The sequence below is a fragment of the Hordeum vulgare genome, chromosome 6H (assembly GCF_904849725.1).
Source record: "Hordeum vulgare subsp. vulgare chromosome 6H, MorexV3_pseudomolecules_assembly, whole genome shotgun sequence".
Taxonomy (NCBI): Eukaryota; Viridiplantae; Streptophyta; class Magnoliopsida; order Poales; family Poaceae; genus Hordeum; species Hordeum vulgare.
In genome coordinates this window covers 57,020,795-57,039,686 of record NC_058523.1, presented here as the reverse complement: position 1 = coordinate 57,039,686, position 18,892 = coordinate 57,020,795, and the positions used below count along the sequence as shown (strand labels likewise).

The 18,892-nt window shown below is 47.0% G+C and overlaps 1 protein-coding gene and 1 long non-coding RNA gene across 2 annotated transcripts; one reads left to right on the top strand and one right to left on the bottom strand.

The window, feature by feature from the left end:
- The first annotated feature begins 1,101 nt into the window (after nucleotides 1–1,101).
- On the top strand, nucleotides 1,102–6,979 carry LOC123404707 (DEAD-box ATP-dependent RNA helicase 10-like). The gene is made up of 14 exons (XM_045098654.1): nucleotides 1,102–1,371; nucleotides 1,797–2,007; nucleotides 2,093–2,216; nucleotides 2,330–2,399; nucleotides 2,941–3,003; nucleotides 3,761–3,835; nucleotides 4,442–4,561; nucleotides 5,096–5,137; nucleotides 5,260–5,334; nucleotides 5,712–5,858; nucleotides 6,009–6,146; nucleotides 6,244–6,355; nucleotides 6,436–6,524; nucleotides 6,630–6,979. Exons 1-14 carry the CDS (start codon nucleotides 1,117–1,119, stop codon nucleotides 6,753–6,755), a joined length of 1,647 nt encoding a protein of 548 aa, XP_044954589.1. The 5' UTR covers nucleotides 1,102–1,116; the 3' UTR covers nucleotides 6,756–6,979.
- On the bottom strand, nucleotides 6,871–7,650 carry LOC123404709. Its single transcript, XR_006611899.1, has 2 exons — nucleotides 7,330–7,650; nucleotides 6,871–7,249 (listed from the first exon to the last, which is right to left on the bottom strand). It is a non-coding gene; the product is annotated as an uncharacterized LOC123404709 (long non-coding RNA).
- Between the last annotated feature and the right edge of the window lie 11,242 nt (nucleotides 7,651–18,892).

The following is an 18,892-nucleotide window of genomic DNA, read 5'->3' as shown; positions in this document are numbered from 1 at the left end:
AATGTAATTCTAGAGCATATTGTAAGTTTCTAAAAATTCTCGATGCACTTTTCAAAAGTGCACAACCATTCAAAACATTTTATTTTTTTACATAAACAACTTTCATTTTTTTTTCAATACACGACAGTCATTCTTGAAAATACAAACATTTAAAAAAATCGAGGACTATGTTTTGAAGTTGTTATATTGTTTTAAATAAATGAGAACATTTAAAAATTCTAATATAATTTTTAAATCACATGGAGGTTTTTAAAATTCTATGAAGATTATGTTAATTACGCATTGTTTTTATAACATGCAAGAACAACTTATAAAATGTCATGATTTTTTTTGGATCTTGGTGAACCATTTTCCAGTTTACTGGTATAATTATGTAACTAATTACAAAAATAAAAGGATTGTTTAATTCTGAAAGGGAAATAGATATAGATAGAAAACTAAAAAACATAAAAGGAAAAATGAACGGAAACCGGCCCATCATGCGTACGCTACCCTACTATTCCCTCTGTTTCTAAATACAAGACCTTTTAGATATTACACTATAAACTACTCCTTCCGTCCGTTAAAGACCATCCGTTTAGTGATTTACATATAAATCAAGGAAAGAGCTGACTTTGCTTCATGGCCTAATTAATACAGAACATTGGAAGACACATGCGTGCATGCAACGAATGAAAGAAGGCCATTAAATGAATATTGCTTGCATGCAGTAATTAAGGCAGAAACCAAAGGGACTAAAATGAGCATGCGACCAATAACTAGGCTACAAGTTGATGCATGAGTCATTTAAAGACGACTGGATTAAAGGCAATATGCATTGGGGTTATAGATTGACACTCTTTCTTGGACAATTTGTAAATACTAGATGTGCAGTCTTTTTCGGACGGAGGAAGTACATACGAATGTATATGGACATTTTTTAAAATATAGATTTATCCATTTTATTTTGTATATAGTCTATAATGCAATCTATAAAAAGTCTTATACAGTATTCGTATTTAGAAACGGAGGGAGTACGATCGAGTCTGCTCGTATTACAGGGCCAGGCTGCCCAGGTGACCGGGCCGATCAAGCCGGTCCACGAAGCTACCCCTTCCGCTTATTCCGCTGGGGTTTATGCCGCCGCCGCCGCCGTGTGCGCCAAGTTCTTTCTCCCGTCGCATAACCAGTGCGTCCGCGAGCGGCAGCACTTCTCCTCCAATTCCCCACCCGACCGCCGCCGCGACTCGATCTCCGCCGCCGGCGCGCACCAGAATTCCGCGACGCGCCCGCATCGCCGCTCTCGTCCACGGCCCTCACCTCCCCGCCGCCGCCCTCGACCTCTCCCTCCCGGAGCTCCTCCCCGACCACCTCGTTCTCTGCCCGCCCAAGGTGAGCATGTGCTTTTTTGAGAGAGAGAGAACACAAGGTGAACATGTGCTGGATGTGGATGTGTCATGTGTGTGCAATTCGGCTGTGGCTGTGTGTGCTGTCTGCTGTGGGCTCTGGAGATGCGTGTGATGTTCCTGCTAGCCTAACATGTGCTGATGACAACAAGAACTAGCACACCTCTATGTCTACGATATCAACAACATAAAACTAAACTGCTATCTATATGACAGCGACAACATAAAGCATGACCAATTTTGTGCCATGTCCACTTATTTGGCTATGTGTGTACTATATGGCAGCACTTCTATCATGCGATCGTTTATTTAGGTTTGCCATGTCCACATTTTTGTTATGTATACAAGAGCACTTGCTGCATGTTATGTCCACTTCATAAATGATAAAATCTACCGCGCCATGCCTCGCAGAGCAAAACTACGCTTGTAGCCATGGCGGTGGATAAGGTGCTCGACAGTGGTGGCGAGGTGCAGCGGTCGGAGCCGGAGCCAGAACCGGCTTCCGAGGCGTCAACATTTGCGGAGCTGGGCATCTTCCCCGAGCTGGTGGAGGCGTGCGACGCCATGGGGTGGAAGAAGCCCACGAAGATCCAGGAGGGGGTCATCCCCCATGCTCTCAAAGGTACCCGCATCATCTTCAGCTATGTATATGTGCAACTTTGATGGTCGAGGATTGTTCATATATTCGGGTTCGGTCTTGGGTGCAGGCAGGGACCTGATTGGTCTGGGACAGACGGGGTCAGGGAAGACAGGTGCCTTTGCGCTGCCGATTATCCAGGCGCTGATCGAGCACCGCAAGCCCTTCTTTGCCTGTGTGATGTTGCCCACAAGGTCAACTTCTTATTTTCCTTACTCCTTCTTGTGGCACATTTTCTTCTCGGTAGCTTGTGTCTGTGTGGGGTACCCATCTGTGTGGAAGCTTACCGTGTGCCATGGTGGTTCAGGGAGCTAGCGATTCAGATTGCAGAGCAGTTCGAGGCGTTGGGTTCAGCGATCGGCTTGGTTTGCTCAGTGGTAAGTGATCTTGATACAACTGTGGCTCATTATTTGTTCTAATGTGAATTATTTCCCCACAAGTAATTGGATGCACATATACTGGAATATGCTTCATGTCCTTCCGCGGATCATACTTCTCATTTGACTAACTGTTGTAATTGCTTGCTGTGAATTGTTGGCTACTCCCTTTGGTTTGGTTAGTTTGAAGGTTCTTCAGTGTGGCCAAGCCAAAGCATAGTGAAACATGGTTGTATCTATAGTTTTAAAGATCATAACTTCATTGCATAAGCTTGTTGCTATACGAGCCCATACCGACAATTTTAATGTTTGTTGATGCATGATCTTTCCCCTCCACTACGACAAGACTGCTTCACTATTCTCTTTGATATTGCTTACTTCTGCTTAATATAATTTGATGATATTTGCTGTCTTCTATTTCATTAAGATGTTTCTTGGCGATCATGCTATGACTTACTCAAATCAAGTATCCGCATCATGCACGAGACTATATATTGAGTTACATGAATCATTTTCAGTTGAGATATTTTCCGTTTTCCAGCTTGTTGGAGGAGTTGACCGGATGCAGCAAGTGTTATCCATTGCAAAACGTCCACATATTGTGGTGAGTATTCTCTACCCAATATATCCTAACCTAAGACAATATAGGCTCAGGATGCTTTGTGCTTTGAAACTGCATGTGAGGTTGAATATGTAGGACATACATATTGATTCGCTCGGGCAAAAATCCACACTCAACCATCAACACATCTCCTTTTAATCCCGGAGCATTAAAGCTCTGACATCAGTATTAGCATGTATTAACTCTGGGCTTTAGAAAGGCCCTTTTGGCCAACCTGAATCTTCTCCAATTAGGCAGCTTATTGGGCCTTTTAACTTAGGTTACCATCTCTAGTAATTATGTTTGTGAATGCACTTCAGGGATTTATTGATCGATAATATACCTGAAATTAATATACTCCTTCCATTGCGCAAAATTCTGTCAAGTTTGACCAAGTTTTTAGAAGAAAATAAATAATAGATACCATATCTATATGCACTATATTTTGGAATAGTGGGATTATTATAAGCAGTTTTAGTTTTGAAAGCCACTGTGATGACAAGTGCTACTTATAACCCAAGATGAGTCATTTCACTGAATTTTGTACATGTGCCCTCTAGACCTAAGATAAGGCCAACTGGCCAAGACCTTACATTGCATACACCAGTCACAAGTACTCCCTCGGTCCCAAAATAAGTGTCTCAACTTTGTACTAGCTCTAGTACAAAGTTGTAAGAGCTTTTTTTCTCTTCCATGACATTGGAAAACTGTCTTTATCAGGACTTAGCTTGTTTTATGTATCATCTCCTCCAAAATGCAGGTTGGAACTCCTGGCCGTCTTTTGGACCATTTGAAAGATACAAAAGGTTTTAGCCTAACTAAAGTGAAATACCTGGTATACATTCTTTGCATTGTACCCTTCTTTTAATTTACATTATCCTCCTGTTGAATTTATACCTAGATCATGATTTTGGTAAGTTGAGTTTTCACTTTTGACAGTTGAAAAATCATATCTAGTTGTTACAGATAGAACCTGCATTATAGAACAGAGTAATGTGCAAAATATAGAAAGGTGGCCTCTCACAAAACCTTCCTCACCTGTTAAAGTGGAAACTTAATTTTCCAGGCAGTGCTATCCTGAAGTGTTATGCTAACCATCCAATATAATCAGCTATTTTTTCATTTTAATTACTTAAAGCCTGTTTTGTCAAACTGAACCATCCCAAACGTATGTGTTATGAACTAGCAATACATAAATGAATCAGTAGTTATTTTTCATATGCTTGAATGGTTGTTGTAATAGTTTCTTAGTTGTAAGTAGAAGCAATGTGCTCTAGTTACTGATCATAATATGTGTGGTGATTAAACTCTTTGGAACCTTCATTGTCAACTATTTCTTGACAAAACTAGCGCATACCTCCACAATTTGGATCAACCATACCAACTAGTTTAATCCTGGATGCTTTTATTTTGACGTGTGCTCAATCTGCTGGTTTTCTAGGTACTTGATGAAGCAGATAAATTACTTAATTTGGAGTTCAAGGAATCACTTGATGAGATTCTGAATGTCGTTCCCAAAGAAAGGATAACTTACCTTTTTTCAGCCACAATGACCAAAAAGGTTGGTGGACTCAGGCAGTTTTTTTTATAATGTTTTCTGATTCAGTGAACCACACGAACTAAAACATCAATAATCTGCCATTGTTATATTTATCAGATTGATGTGGCCTTGTTTACTGCTTTGTTTGGTGATTACACTGAAGTCTTGAGATATACTGCAAAAGTTGACAGTTTGTCATATAATCGCACTGATTCTGCTGAACTGAGCATCTCTTTGTATTTCAAGGACTACTACTTGAACATGCTTTTCCAAGTTGCAGCAATGATGATTCTAGTCATGAATATCCTTATTTTTCTAATTGGTGCTTCACGGCTTTGCTACCTACTCCCTCCGTTCCTAAATATAAGTCTTTTAAGAGATTCCACTACGGACTACATATGGATGTATGTGGACATACTTTAGAGTGTAGATTCCCTCACTTTGTTCCGTATGTAGTCCGTAGTAAAAACCCTAAAAAGATTTATATTTAGGAACGGAGGGAGTATGTGTTTTTGCTTGACTGAATGCAGAATAGCTTACGGGTTTTCTTTGCAGGTAAGCAAACTGCAACGTGCTTGTCTCAGAAACCCTGTTAAGGTAAAGCCATTCTTCTTCGTATTTTAGGCATTCAATAAGCCGCAAAAGTTTAACAGAAGAGGACCTTTTAGGGAGCCTTCTTACTCTTTACTAATAGAATAGGAGTTTTTTTTGTGGACCAGGTGGAAGTATGCTCAAAATATTCTATAGTGGACACACTTAAACATGAGTGGTATCTCGTTCCTGCAGATTACAAGGTTGATTCTCGCACTTCTTGATATAATAATGTAATTTTAAGAAGTGCGAAGTTTCGTTTCTTTTTCTCTGTACCAGGACATGTGTGATAAATTGCAGGCCTGCTTTATCTATTTGAACTTCTTTTAACAGAAAAATTGGACTTCTATACATTTGATATTAGCAGTATTGATTAAGCCTATGTTGAAACCCTTGGACTGAGATTCTCCTACATTTAATAAACAATCATGATAAAGAATGCCCATGCTTATACCCTTGAACTTCAGGAGATTAGTTCAATTACGGACATGTTCTGTTTTGAGATTATGTTTCTCTATTCACCATCAGTGGTTGGAGAACTAATTTCCCTTTATTGTTCGTTTGTCATTTTTGATTTCAGGATTGTTATCTTGTTCATGTTCTGAATGAGTTTCTAGGGAGCATGACCATGATCTTCGTGCGGACCTGCGAGTCAACAAGACTACTTGCTCTCACTTTAAGGAATCTTGGTTTTAAAGCTCTCTCTATCAGTGGCCAGATGAGTCAGGTTTTCTTTCTTAACTTTTCTTCAGACAAACAAAAGTATTTGATTCCACTATTCAAATCAGGCAGCCTTTTGAGGAGATACAAGCGAGCTCCATCTTGGACATGTTGGTTTTACCACCACAAATAATTATATTTTTCTTCCCTTTACCAGGACAAAAGACTAGGCGCTTTAAACAAGTTCAAAGCAAAGGAATTCAACATCCTTATTTGCACCGACGTGGCGAGCCGTGGTCTTGACATTCAAGGGGTTGATGTGGTTATCAATTACGATATTCCAATGAATTCAAAGGTTTCCTGCCTTATTCAACGCATATTGCCTTTATTGTCGAGAAGACCATGCATTTGTGTTGTCATTGGTTCTGAATCTTATGCCGCACCAAATGCAGGACTATGTACATCGGGTCGGCAGGACCGCGCGTGCAGGCCAATCGGGATATGCTGTTTCTCTGGTGAATCAGTTTGAGGCTCTGTGGTTTAAGATGATCGAGGCGCTCCTTGGTAACAGTTTCCCTTGTTGCTTGTCTCCCTTGCACACGTAACTGGAGATTTCTTTCTGAAGTCATCACCTACTTTCGCAGGAAAGAAAATTCCTGTCCGGAAGGCAGACGCTGATGAGATCCTGATACTTCGCGAGCGTATATCTGATTCAAAGAGGATCGCATTGACGGTATGTACTCCACGGAGCAATCAATTGAAAGTGTCCATAATCGTCTTCCATGAGTGCTATAACAGCTGCAGCGATACTAAAGTTACCATTGTCGTTACATGCCAGAAGCTGAAGGAGGACGGTGGTCACAAGAAGAGGAGGAGAGCGGATGACGAGGATGAAGAAGAGGAGGATGCTCCAAGAGGACGCCGAAAACCGAGGCCGTTCAAGAAATCCACAAGGCGGCGATAACATCTTGGTGCCTTGAACAGAGTTAGAATCCGTATATATGAGACACCACTCCACCTTGTGAAGGCTATTCATCAAAGTTTTATCTGTAGTTCATCCGATGCGCCAGCCATATTAGTTCCTTCAATGCTATCTGTGTTAGAAAGTCAGGACACTCTGAGCAAATAGCTATCTCTCTGCTTGACACAAGATTTTAACATCTATGCTACATGAGGATTTCACTTCTACATCACAGTCGTCCTTCTATGGACGAACTCTGTTTATGGAGGAGCGCGCCACGCAGAGTCGTCGGTTCTTGGTTGCCGGCGATGTTGAAAGTGGCCTAGACGGAGAGATCGCTGCTTCTGAGTGCGCGTGCGACGTCGCCGGCGACGGTGAGGCAGGAGGAGACCCAGCCGAGGAGCGCCACCCACACCGTCTCCGCCAGGCGCGCCTCCATCCTCCATGGCACCATCGCATCCAAGCACAACACAACTGAGATGAGAGGCACCTCCCTTCTGCAAACATCGGCTTTAAATAAAGGCCCAGAACTCCCAACAAGGTGAAGAAAAAGAACAATTGAAGAAAGTAAGCTTACCTTATGATGCAGATCGAAGCCTCTCCCTGTTGCCCTGATGAAGAAATGATTGAAGCTGAAGGAATTGGTGTTGGGACCCTGTGCAGGTAGACGAGAAGAAATAGTTTGATGGAAGATGGATCCCTTTCACCTTTCAATCCGTGGCAACAAATATCTCTCGATTTTTATGCTATACAAATATCAAGCTCTAGCGCTGTACACTGCCAACGAGAAAGCTCGGCGGCCGCTCAGGGCATCCACCAACCAGTCGTTGGGGAGCGGCCTCGCAAGTGTCCGAGATGCTTAGTCAGGGGAAATATCTTAGAGCCATCTCCTACCAGAAATTCCAACCCACGGGTCTGGAAAGCAATCCGAAATATCTGCATGATAAGACCCTAAAAGAAAAATCCAACCCATAGGCGTAGAAAGTGAGAATAATCTGAAATTTTAAAAAATGCCTTCTATGCCAAAAACTGCCATCTTCTTCCAAAAAAAATGTTATCCCTCTACAACTAAAGTTGCCAGGGAAAACGTTTGTAAATGTCATCCTTTCTAGCGAATGTTCCAGATATTACGGTCCTTTATCTATACCTCTATATCTATACTTTTTCTTTTTTGAAACTCAATGCATTGCATTAAACAGTGTGCAAAGCGGAGTCGTTCGTCACTAGAGCAGATACACATGGATCACATTCGTATCATCCGTTAGATACAGAGTCAGGCACATCGACCATAAGTGTTCCCTTCGTAGCCAAAGCATGCGCTACTTGATTACATATTTTGGGGCAGTGCTCAATCTTATACCCCATGAACTGACTACGAATAAAAGTTCCGAGCCATTCAAATACAACACCCTCTTCAAGTGCTTCTTTCAGTAGTAGTGCATCATTTTCGAACACAACATTTTGAACTCCCAACTCCGAAGCCAAAGCCCGGCTTCAGTAGCAAGCACCTCAGAGTGCAAAGCACTTTGAATGTTTGAAAGAGCCACCAACATTTATTTTGATCCATTCCTTCACTGGTGGTGTCCAATGCTTCAAAGGTATCACGGCTTGTTTTTCATTTCCTCCTGCATCTTGCAGAATTCAGAGGTTTGGTGTTCTATAATCCACGCCAGCTCCTCACTTTGTCTCCCTTTTCCTTATTGCGCTTGCACCACCAATTCCACATAAAAGTGGCAATAAGAGCTTGCTTCTCAGTCGTGAGAGCCGTTAATTTGTCCATCATCGCCAAAGCCGTTCTCTGGTCCTTGAGCAGTGCTCTCTCCTCCTCCAGTCCACATTCTATCCAGATCACTTTGACTTGTTTGCATTTGAACAGAAGGTGGCCCCCATCTTCCCCTTTCATTTGACAGACAGGGCACCGCAAGGAAACGTCCATGCCTCTTCGAGCCAAGTTTACACAAAAGGTTGTAGAGTTGTGGGCCAATCTCCACAAAAATTGTTTTATCTTGCCTGGTACTTTAATTTTCCATATTTTCTTCCATGGGGATAGCATGTTTGAGGCTTCAGTCGTGGATGCGACTCCCCTTGGTCCCTGAAGGTTTCCGTTATTTATATGGACCTAATACGCAGACTTGACCGAGAATTTGCCCTTATTGTCAAAATGCCATGCAGGAAGATCCTCGAGCTCCCCGTTGATTGGGATAGCAAGTATCCACGTTGCATCATCTTCATTAAACACATCTCTCACAAGAACCTCGTCCCACATGCCAGTCGCTGGGTTGATTAGCTCACTGACTTTTGATAGCAGGTTCGTGCCTTTCGGGGTAGCCGGTAGACGGGTATTTCCCCTGGGTATCCATGGGTCATGCCACATGTTGACCGAGGATCCATCACCCACCCTCCAAATCAGCCCATTTTTCAGAAGGTCAATACCTTTTAAGATGCTTCTCCAAGTATAGGACATATTACTTGTGGTCGCCGCATTCAAACAATTTCCATCCGGGAAGTATTTGCCCCCAAGGACCTGTGCACACAAAGACTCCGGGTTTTGAAGTATCCTCCATCCTTGCCGAGCAAGCATCGCCATGTTGAAACTATGGATATCCCGGAAACCTAACCCTCCCTCGGCCTTTTGTTCTGTCAACTTTTCCCAACTAAGTCAATGAATTTTATTTATTTTATCCTGCTGACTCCACCAGCACTTGCACACAGCGGTGTTGATCTTTTCACACATGGTTTTGGTTAAGTCAAAGAAAGACATAGTGAATGTGGGGATAGCCTGGGCAACGGCTTTGATCAGTAGCTATTTCCCAGCCCGAGACAACAGCTTCTCCTGCCATTCCTGAATCCTCTGTAGAATTCTCTCAATGATGTGCCTACATGTCTTCGATCTTGACTTTCCCACATGAATTGGCATACCTAGGTATCTCTCATTAAGAGCCTTTTTAGAGATAACCCAAGGTTCGCATCACATCATGTTTATCCTTGGCTTTCACATTGTTGCTAAAGAAAACTGCAGATTTGTCCTTGTTTATGGTTTGGCCTGAGCTTGCTTCGTACACCCGTAGGATGTGTTGGATCTGCTCCATGCTTTCTTTATTCGCCTTGAACAAGATGAGAGAATCATCTCCGAAGAACAGGTGGGAAATGCTAGGAGCATTGTGGCACACCTTAACCCCCTGGATTAGGTTGTTTTCTTCATCTTTAGTCAACAAACTTGAGAAAACCTTGACACACAACAAAAATAAGTAAGAGGACAGGGGATCCCCTTGCCTTAGACCTCTTTCAAGGAGAACCTCATCCATCAAATCCCCATTTATCTTGATTCTGAACTTTACCGTCCTTACACACTTCATAATCAGCTCCACAAATCTTCGATGGAAACCCAACTTAACCATCATAGCCTCTAAAAATTGCCACTCCACTTGGTCATAGGCCTTGCTCATATCTAATTTCACCGCCGCATAGATCTCCTTTCCATGCCTTTTGTTACGCATGTAGTGGATGACTTCATATGCGAGTAACACATTATCCGTTAAAAGTCTTCCTGGCACAAACGCACTTTGAGTCGGAGAGATTACCTCAGACAGGATACCTTTTAGCCTTTTAGAGAGAATCTTTGCAATGATCTTATAGACCACATTGCACATGCTTATCGGTGTCATGTTTTTTATGGTGTCTGGATTCTTCACCTTCGGGATTAAGGTCATGGAGGTATTGTTCCAGTCAGCTGGCATTGGCCCACCATTCAAGAAAGCCAAGACTTCTCTTGTGATTTCCTCCCCAATGTACTCCCAATAGTGCTTGTAAAATAAGGCGGGCATGCCATCCTCTCCTGGAGCCTTTAGGTCCCCAATATCCTTAAGAGCTGCCTTCACCTCATCTGCAATAAACTCTGCCATCAATTCAGGATTCATCTCCCGAGTCACCCTCCTCTCAATGGTTTGCAACACAACACTGTGATCAGTTTCACCCGTCGACCTGAAAAGCTGGGAGAAATAGTTAGTGATAACCTCCTTCTTCTCTTCCTCCTTCACCGCCCAGCTCCCATCCTCCTTCTTTAGCTTTCCAGTTTTGTTTATTCTCCTCCTTTCCTTTACCCATGCATGATAAAAAGAGGTATTTCTATCTCCCTTCATCAACCAGCTAGTGTGCGCTCGCTGCTTCCAAAAAAATTTCACCTGCTCCTCCAATCTCTCCACTCGAAATCTAGCCACTTCCTCACCGACCACCTTCTCCTTGCTCACTAGCATACGTCTCCACATCTCCACCTCTTTCTTTGCGTTCTTTAATCTTTTCTCCAGACTACCGAGACTGTTTTCGCTCCAATGATGAAGTTTCCTGGCCACATGCTTCAGGCCATCCTTGACGCAACATGCACCACCACCCGAGGCCTCTCTCCATGCTTCCTTTACCAGCTTATCACAATTCTCCTCCTCCAGCCATCGGGCCTCGAATTTGAAGGCATGACTCACACCCTTCCCTTTCCGCTCTCCCTCTCCAGGTCTCCTTTTCTCACCCTCCTCCATATATATAATTATTGTCCTATGGTCAGAGTGTCTCTGGTCCCCATTCACCACCCTAAAATCTTCAAAACGATTCCTCCATCCCTCATTCACTTCAACTCTATCCAACCGCTCCTGGATGTAGTTTTCCCATCTGTGATTGTTGTTCTGCCAAGTAAGCTTGTCCCCCTCAAAGCCAAGATCCTCCAGGCCACAGAAATCTAGAGCCTCTTTGAACTTATCCATGCATGCATGGTATTTCTCTCTTCCTCCCTCCTTCTCTTCAGCAAGGAGCACCTCGTTAAAATCTCCCGCGTACAACCATGGTAGTGAGGCTTGGCTATGAAGAATCCTCATTAGCTTCCAGGTCAAATATTTCTTCTCCGCCCTCGGCTCCCCGTACATACGAGTGAACCTCCACTTGAATCTGTCCTCCTCCTGGATCTCTAGATTGATGTGAAACCTAGAGAAATTGCGCATCTCCACTTGTACCCCTCTCCTCCAAAACATAGCCACACCTCCACACCTCGACACCTTCCTCCCTCCTTGGGAAAGAGGCACGGTGCTGGCAGCGGTGGAGATGCGGCGGCGGCGGCGCGACAAGAGAGTGGAACCACGGCAGCATCGGGTGGGGCGGTGATGAGGGCGGCGTGATCGGGCGAGGCACGACGACGACGACGGCTGAGTGGAAGCTAGGGTTGAAACCTAAAAACGGATACCGGCCATGTATCATGATGGAATTGCACGATATATTTGATCAGGTGCAATCGCACGTATAAATGGTGTACAAGATGGGTCACGACCTTAACTATACAAAACTAGGAGGTGGGCCAAATATACAATATGCACATAACACATATACTCAACACATATAAAGCACAATCCATGTGCATTATGAAGTTATGACGATCGTCAACATGACGATTATGCTAGAGTTTCTCTAAGGTGTGATTGTCATGCAGAGTGTTATATCTCAGCTCAAAACAACAAATTGGGCTGGATTTTTTAGATTTAGCGAATTGATTTTAGAAACCACTAGTTTGTTGCCAAAATATACAAGTTGCTTTGTGAATGGATACATTTCTTCCACATATGCAAGAACTGAATAGCAGATAGGTATGAACATGGTAAGACTAATTCATGACATATCCATTGTTCTAGCTTTGACGATTTGGGACATATGCAAAATGATACTTAAGAATTTTATTTGTTGATCATTTTTTTGTTTAGGATAGGTCAACTTTTAATAATAGGTTTTGCTCAAACTGAGTTTCAGTTATGGTCTCATTCATGGCTTTTAATAATCTTTTGTTTTCTATTTTCAATATTTTTATTTTTACTTGTTTGTTTGTTTGTTATTTTTTGGTTTTTATCGGATTAGTTAAAACTCAGCTTACTGAAAACTCTCTTAACCATGGTCTCAATCATTTTTCTAGACCTCCGATCGTCATGCTAAGACTTTTATGGCTTTTGCTATCATGGAAGCCACAGGTACGGGACTCGTAGGGGGTAGCCCATGTGCGTGTACTCAGGCTTTTTGCTTATTTGCACGAGCTGAGCTATATGGACTTTCTTCTTCTTTCTTTTTACCCGACCAAACAGGAATGATGGGGACCGAAGGATGCAACGCTGCTAGCTTTTTGCTTTTTTTGTCATTTGTTTACTATAGCTTCCACGCATACCTAAGCCTTAGTCAGTTGAAAGTCAATAGAGAGAGGACCATGGCACCCGCGCTCCTGCGACGCGCCGCCCCAGCGCCCGCATCCACCAGTGCCGCTGCTCTCGCCGGCCAGCTCAGCTTGGCTGCGGGGTCCGTCGTCCCTAGCCCGTCGGGGCTCTCATCCCCTGCATTGCCCTAGCTCCTGCCGGGTCCCTCCCTGCGCTCCTCGGCCCGAGATGGCCCGTAGTGCCGGTTTCAGATCCGGTCAGTTGCGGAGGCCAGATCTCTGGAGAGCGGCCCTCGCGCCTCGGCTGCCTCCCCGCAGCGCATCGTTGATGAGACCTCGGGGAGGGTGCTGCCCTGCATCGCGCTTCGGGAGGAGCTGGAGGATCCGATGATGGGATTCGTGGACCGGAGCTCAGGGCGTGTCCTCCCATGCGTAGCTTTGAAGGCGATAGAGGAGCCGCTGGGAGGCGATGTAAGTCTCTCCACCACCCCGTTGCCTTCCTCTTCCAGGTCTTCTTCCCCCTTGCAGCCGGCAGCGGCAGGGCTGCCGCTTCGTTCTGGGGCAGATCTGGTAGGCTCTTCAATGCCGGATCCTCGCCCCTCCTTGATGGCGTCGCGGGAAGGGGAGCCTGCCCGTGGGCTGGCAAGCGCCGGAGCCCCTTCAAGGCGCGCCACCCCTCTCCGCCCCGAAACGGACCTGACCGGCGTGCCCAGGTCGAGACTTCGCTCCATTATTGTTGCGCCTTTGGTAAGGGAGCAGGCTGGTGGGATAGTATGCGTGGATGCGCCTTCAAGGCGCGAGCCCTGCGGTGTGCCAGTCTCTCAAGACCAAGCTGTTGGAGAGGATTGGACGCTCGTCTCCTCTCGGCGCGCTCGTCTCCTGGCACGGCAGCAAAAGGATCTGCATCCCGAGTTGCCAAGAGGTTCAGAGCGCTCTACTCTCTCTCCCGCGGAGGCATTCAAGAGGCGTTTCGGGAATCGCTGCTTTCGCTGCCTAGGATCCAGACACAAATTCTCCCACTGCCGTGACCCCCCAATCTGCTACACTTGCAAGCGGACGGGCCATCTCGAGCGCGCATGTCCCAATCGCCACCAAAGAGTTTCAGTCCAACGCCGGGTGCTGCCTCCCCACCTTCCTGCTCCGCCTGCGGCCGCTGGAGGGTCCGCTACGCCGCTCCTGCCTGCTGCTGCTGATCTGGGCTCCCCCTCCTACGCCCAGGTCGTCGCAGCGCCAGGCTACCTGTCTGCCCCGGCGCCTAAGATGGTTGCGGGGCTCATTCCGAGCACGACGCACCGTAGTCCGGCAACTTCAACCTGCTCGGTGGTAAGCACCCCGGAGATGGAGGACGACTCCTACCGCCTGCGCACCACGGCACTCCTGCTCACTGCCGCGGGTCCTTGCTCTGGCATCACCGCGGACATGGTGGCTGAAGCGGTGGAGCACGACCAGGGATTCCCCCGTCGGGATATCTGCGATGCGCCTTGTTTCCCAGAAGACTTCCTGCTGGTGTTGTCTGAAGGCCACCAGCGTGACCTCGTCTTCGAGCGGCGCCAGCTGGTGGTGGCCGGAGTCAAGTTTCTGCTAAGGCCTTGGTTCCCCCCGCCGGGCAGGAACAGGGTGTGGAGATTCTACTGCAGAGTCTCTATCAAAGGGCTGCCTCTGAATGCATGGTCCTGGGACAACGTCCAAAAGGTAGTTGGCAAGAAATGCAGGCTTGATCTCATCAAGCGGCAGTCCACCACCAAGGCCAATGTGTCTGCCCTCTTTGCTTGGGTGTGGGCATGGGACCCGGATATGATCCCCCGTGCGTCTGACTTTAATGTCATTAGCCGGCCAGATATTGCAAGGTCGCGGAGATCGCTGCCGGAGGGTACCCCCGCGGAGCAAGGAAAGGAAGGCCCCCATTTCTCGGTGCTTGTTCACTTGGATATGGTAAAGGACTACTCGCCAGTGGAGGATAAGGACTTGGAGTGGCCAAGAATTTTTGAGCACAAAGACTGGAGGATGGGGTGCAAGGATGGTGAGCGCAGGGCTCGTACTGCTGCCTCCGCTCGCTATTCGCCAGCTGCTCGCCGCAATGATGATGATGATGCTGATGACAACTACAATGGTGGCAATAGGCGTCGGGGTAAGCGTGGCGGGGCGCGCGACGGGTTCTGGCAGGGTATGCGGGACAAGGCCCATTGCCGGGATGCTGCGGCTAGTGCGCCGGCACCTAGGAGATACAGGAGGCATGCTGACACAGTGGCTACATCGGCACCTACTCCTGACATGGCCCTGGCAGGGCAGCTTCTCGGGTCGGGCACGGAGACTGGCAAGGCTGTCCGACCCGCTATGCAGCAATGGCGGGAGAAGACAAGTACTTCCGTTACCCCTGAATTGCATACTATACAGGGGAAGAAATCTGTTGGCAAGGACAAGGAGCAGAAGCCTGAAGACAGTATCAGCGATGCGCTTAGCACGACAGATGTTCAAGTTGAGCAGACTGGTCCTGCAGGCTCGCCAATTTTGGTGGATCGTCCCCCTGATCTGAGTTGCGATGTGGTGCAAGGGGAGGGGTATGCGGCTCAATGGGGTCCTCCAGGCGAGCTACTGCCACTCTTCTCGGCGACGCGCCTCACCTCGTAGGCCTACGGCACTGGTCACTTCAACGCTGATGCGCCTCAGGACTTCTGGGCGAGCACGTGCCAGCTAACCAGCGCTGGCTCTCGCTGCTACGAGCTGCCGCCGCTACCTCCATCGCTGGAGTCGCAGGTCTGGGACTGGCCGGTTTTTCAGCAGCCGTCGCTGGTGCAACGAGGATGGCCGCCGGTTCTCGGGGAGGGCACGTACTGGCTGCCAGGTTGGGATGGAGCCAGTCTGCAAGTGTCGCGGGCTGAGCCTTGTTGGTCGGCTAGCCCGGAAGGATTGTTTGGGCCTGGGGCAGTAATCAACTACGTTCCCATCATCGAACCTCCAGTTCAATCAGAGGAAGAGAAGCGTGCAATACGTGCCCTTGCGGACGCAAGCCTGACTGGCCCTGGTCTCGTGGCTGCTATCACGCAGAGGGTGGCCGCTCTGCAGATTGACGAGCAGCGGGCTTTCATTGGAAAGATTTCTTCCCTGCTGTCGGCATCCATTCTCAGCTCGCCGCTGCGGGTCATCTCGTCGCGTCAAAAGATGAAGAAGAAGTTGCTCGGCGCAATCAAAGCACCAAGGCAGAGTGCGCGCCTCTCTCGGATGCAGTCAAGCTTTTCATCTTCAAGGAGGTCTCAGGCGGCCATCTGTGTTCAGCTAGGGCTCATCAAGCGCGAAGCTGATTTCAATGACAGCACGCTCCGTGCCTACATCGACTTCTTTCGCGAGCCCATGCCACCGGAGAACGTGGCAAAACTCACACAGATTGCAGGACTTTCCTCTCCAGCCCAGCTTCGCCTCCCAGAATCAAAGCTCCAAGCAATTCTGGAGGAGCTCTCTGTCAGAGCTGCCTCACGCCTGATAGGGCTGGATCACCGTTGCATTTCCAGTTTCCATGATTAGCTGCTTTTCTGAATATCGGTTTGTAATGTTGGTTGCACGTCTTTGTTGCACCGCTCGTACCATACTTTGTATCCGTCCGTGGTTAGTTAAGTCGGCTGCGCATCCTTGTCGCGCCATGTACCCAAACTTCGGCGGCCCCTGCTGGAGGGGCGCCCGGCGCTATGCGAAAGTTCCGTCAGGCAGTACTACCTTGTTATCCAATGAATGACAACCTTGCTATTTTTAGTTGGAATGTGAGGGGTCTGAATGACAAAGCTAGACGGGCCGCGTCTAGGGCAACCATTGACAGTCTTGCCTGCTCTATTATTTGTCTGCAGGAGACTAAGCTGTCCACTTGCTCCTCTGCTGATCGCGCAGAAATTGTAGGTCATAGGTTTGATCAACACGCGTCGAGGGACGCCGTTGGCTCGTGTGGGGGTATCCTTATGTGCTGGTGCTCGGACAAGTTATCCGCCAGTGCGGCCGTGGCGCGACCTTTCTCGGTCACGGTGTGCTTCTCGCCGGTGGGAGGAGGTCGGGAATGGTCCTTGACCATGCTATATGGCCCCCATGATGATCAGCGTAAGAGTGACTTCCTGGCGGAGCTAGCTGAGATTCATAACTCCATGACCGGTCCATGGCTTATCATCGGTGATTTCAATCTAATAACGGATCCGCGAGATAAAAGCAATAGTAGGGTGTGCCGGCGATGGATGCTGAAATTCCGGCGTACACTGAACACCTCTAATCTACGTGAGATACCGCTTATAGGGCGCAAATTTACATGGAGTAATGAACAGGCTGTACCAACTCTGGTTCGCCTGGACCGTGCTTTTTGCAATATGGATTGGGAGTTGATCTTCACTGCAGCCAAACTGCTTCCGCAATCATCAACGATTTCCGATCATTGCCCTTTGCTTCTCCTTAACGATAAGATTTTCAAAACCAACAGGAGGTTCCGTTTCGAATCCTACTGGCAATTTGTGCACGGATTCAAGGAGGTGGTGGAGCGGTCCTGGGCAGCGTATGCTGGCAATGCATGCCTCATCACCATGTTAAACCGCAAGCTGTGGTGGTTGAGTAAGGATCTGCGCTCGTGGAGTAAAAACATTGTGGGCGATTTGCAAAGACAATTTCATATTGTCACAGAAATCATACTGCAGCTAGACAAGGCGCAGGATTATCGAGTTCTCTCCCAGGAGGAGAGTGAGCTGCGATCAAGGTTAAAAGCTCGCACCCTAGGGCTTGCGGTTCTTCTTAAGATCAAGTTGCGACAAAGAAGTAGGATACTTTGGCTTAAGGCGGGCGACGCCAACACGAAGTTCTTCCAACGGAAAGCAAATGCGAGGCACAATAAAAATACTATTCATGCACTACAGGGTCCTGCTGGAATGATCTCTTCTTCGGACGGCATGGCCGAACTGGCGCACAGCCATTTCACGCAGATATTTGGATGCCTTAAGCACAGATCGACAGCACTAAACTGCGATGTTTTGGATCTTGAGCAGGTGGATCTCACAGGACTAGAGCAAGACCTTTCGATGGAAGAGATCAAGAGCGCCATTAATGCGATTCCGGCAGATAAGGCGCTAGGACCAGATGGTTTCTCAGGCGGTTTCTATAAAGCTTGTTGGGACACAGTCAAACTTGATCTACTGGCAGTGCTGAATCAGTTATTCCGGATGGACAGTCGCGGGCTAGACAGAGTGAACCACGCTTTGCTCGTTCTCCTCCCAAAGGGAATGGGAGCAAATGCACTGCAAGATTTCAGGCCAATTTCACTGCTCCATAGCATGATTAAAATCTTCTAAAAAATACTAGCCTCCAGGCTGGCCCCAGAACTTCCTTTGCTAATCGATCAATGCCAGAGCGCCTTCATCAAATCACCTAGTATTCAAGAAAACTTCTTGCTAGTTCAAAACACAGTCAGATTTTTTCACATAACCAAGAAGCCGGCAGTCCTGCTAAAGCTTGACATTGCAAAGGCCTTTGATTCAGTATCATGGGCATACCTGCTGGACATGTTGCAAGTCAGGGGTTTTGGCCGGCGTTGGAGGGAATGGATTTCCATGCTTCTGAGAACTTCTGCCTCACGGGCCCTGATTAATGGGCAAATGTCGGAGATCATTCATCACAAGTGTGGTCTTAGGCAGGGAGACCCGTTGTCGCCATTCCTTTTCATTCTGGCCATGGACCCGCTGCAAAGGATGATGTCAGTTGCGACAGAACAAGGGGTGTTGCCAAAGCTGTCGGGACGTAGTAGGGTACCTCGATGCTCTTTCTACGCGGACGACGTGGCGCTATTCATGAACCCATCCGAGCGCAATGCTAGGATGATCAAGCTGATCCTAACATGCTTTGGCTCGGCCTCTGGCCTATTTACTAATGCTGCTAAGAGTTCGGCTCTACCGCTTCGTTGTGCTGCATTGGATCTTACGCATGTCTTGGCGCATCTGGGCTTCCCTATACA

Excerpts from the sequence above, each read along its gene's own strand:
- LOC123404707 (XM_045098654.1), top strand. The coding sequence starts at position 1,117 with ATGCCGCCGCCGCCGCCGTGTGCGCCAAGTTCTTTCTCCCGTCGCATA. Across the intron at positions 1,372-1,796 it reads TCGTTCTCTGCCCGCCCAAG|AGCAAAACTACGCTTGTAGC; the intron begins GTGAGCATGTGC and ends CATGCCTCGCAG. Across the intron at positions 2,217-2,329 it reads TGTGTGATGTTGCCCACAAG|GGAGCTAGCGATTCAGATTG; the intron begins GTCAACTTCTTA and ends ATGGTGGTTCAG.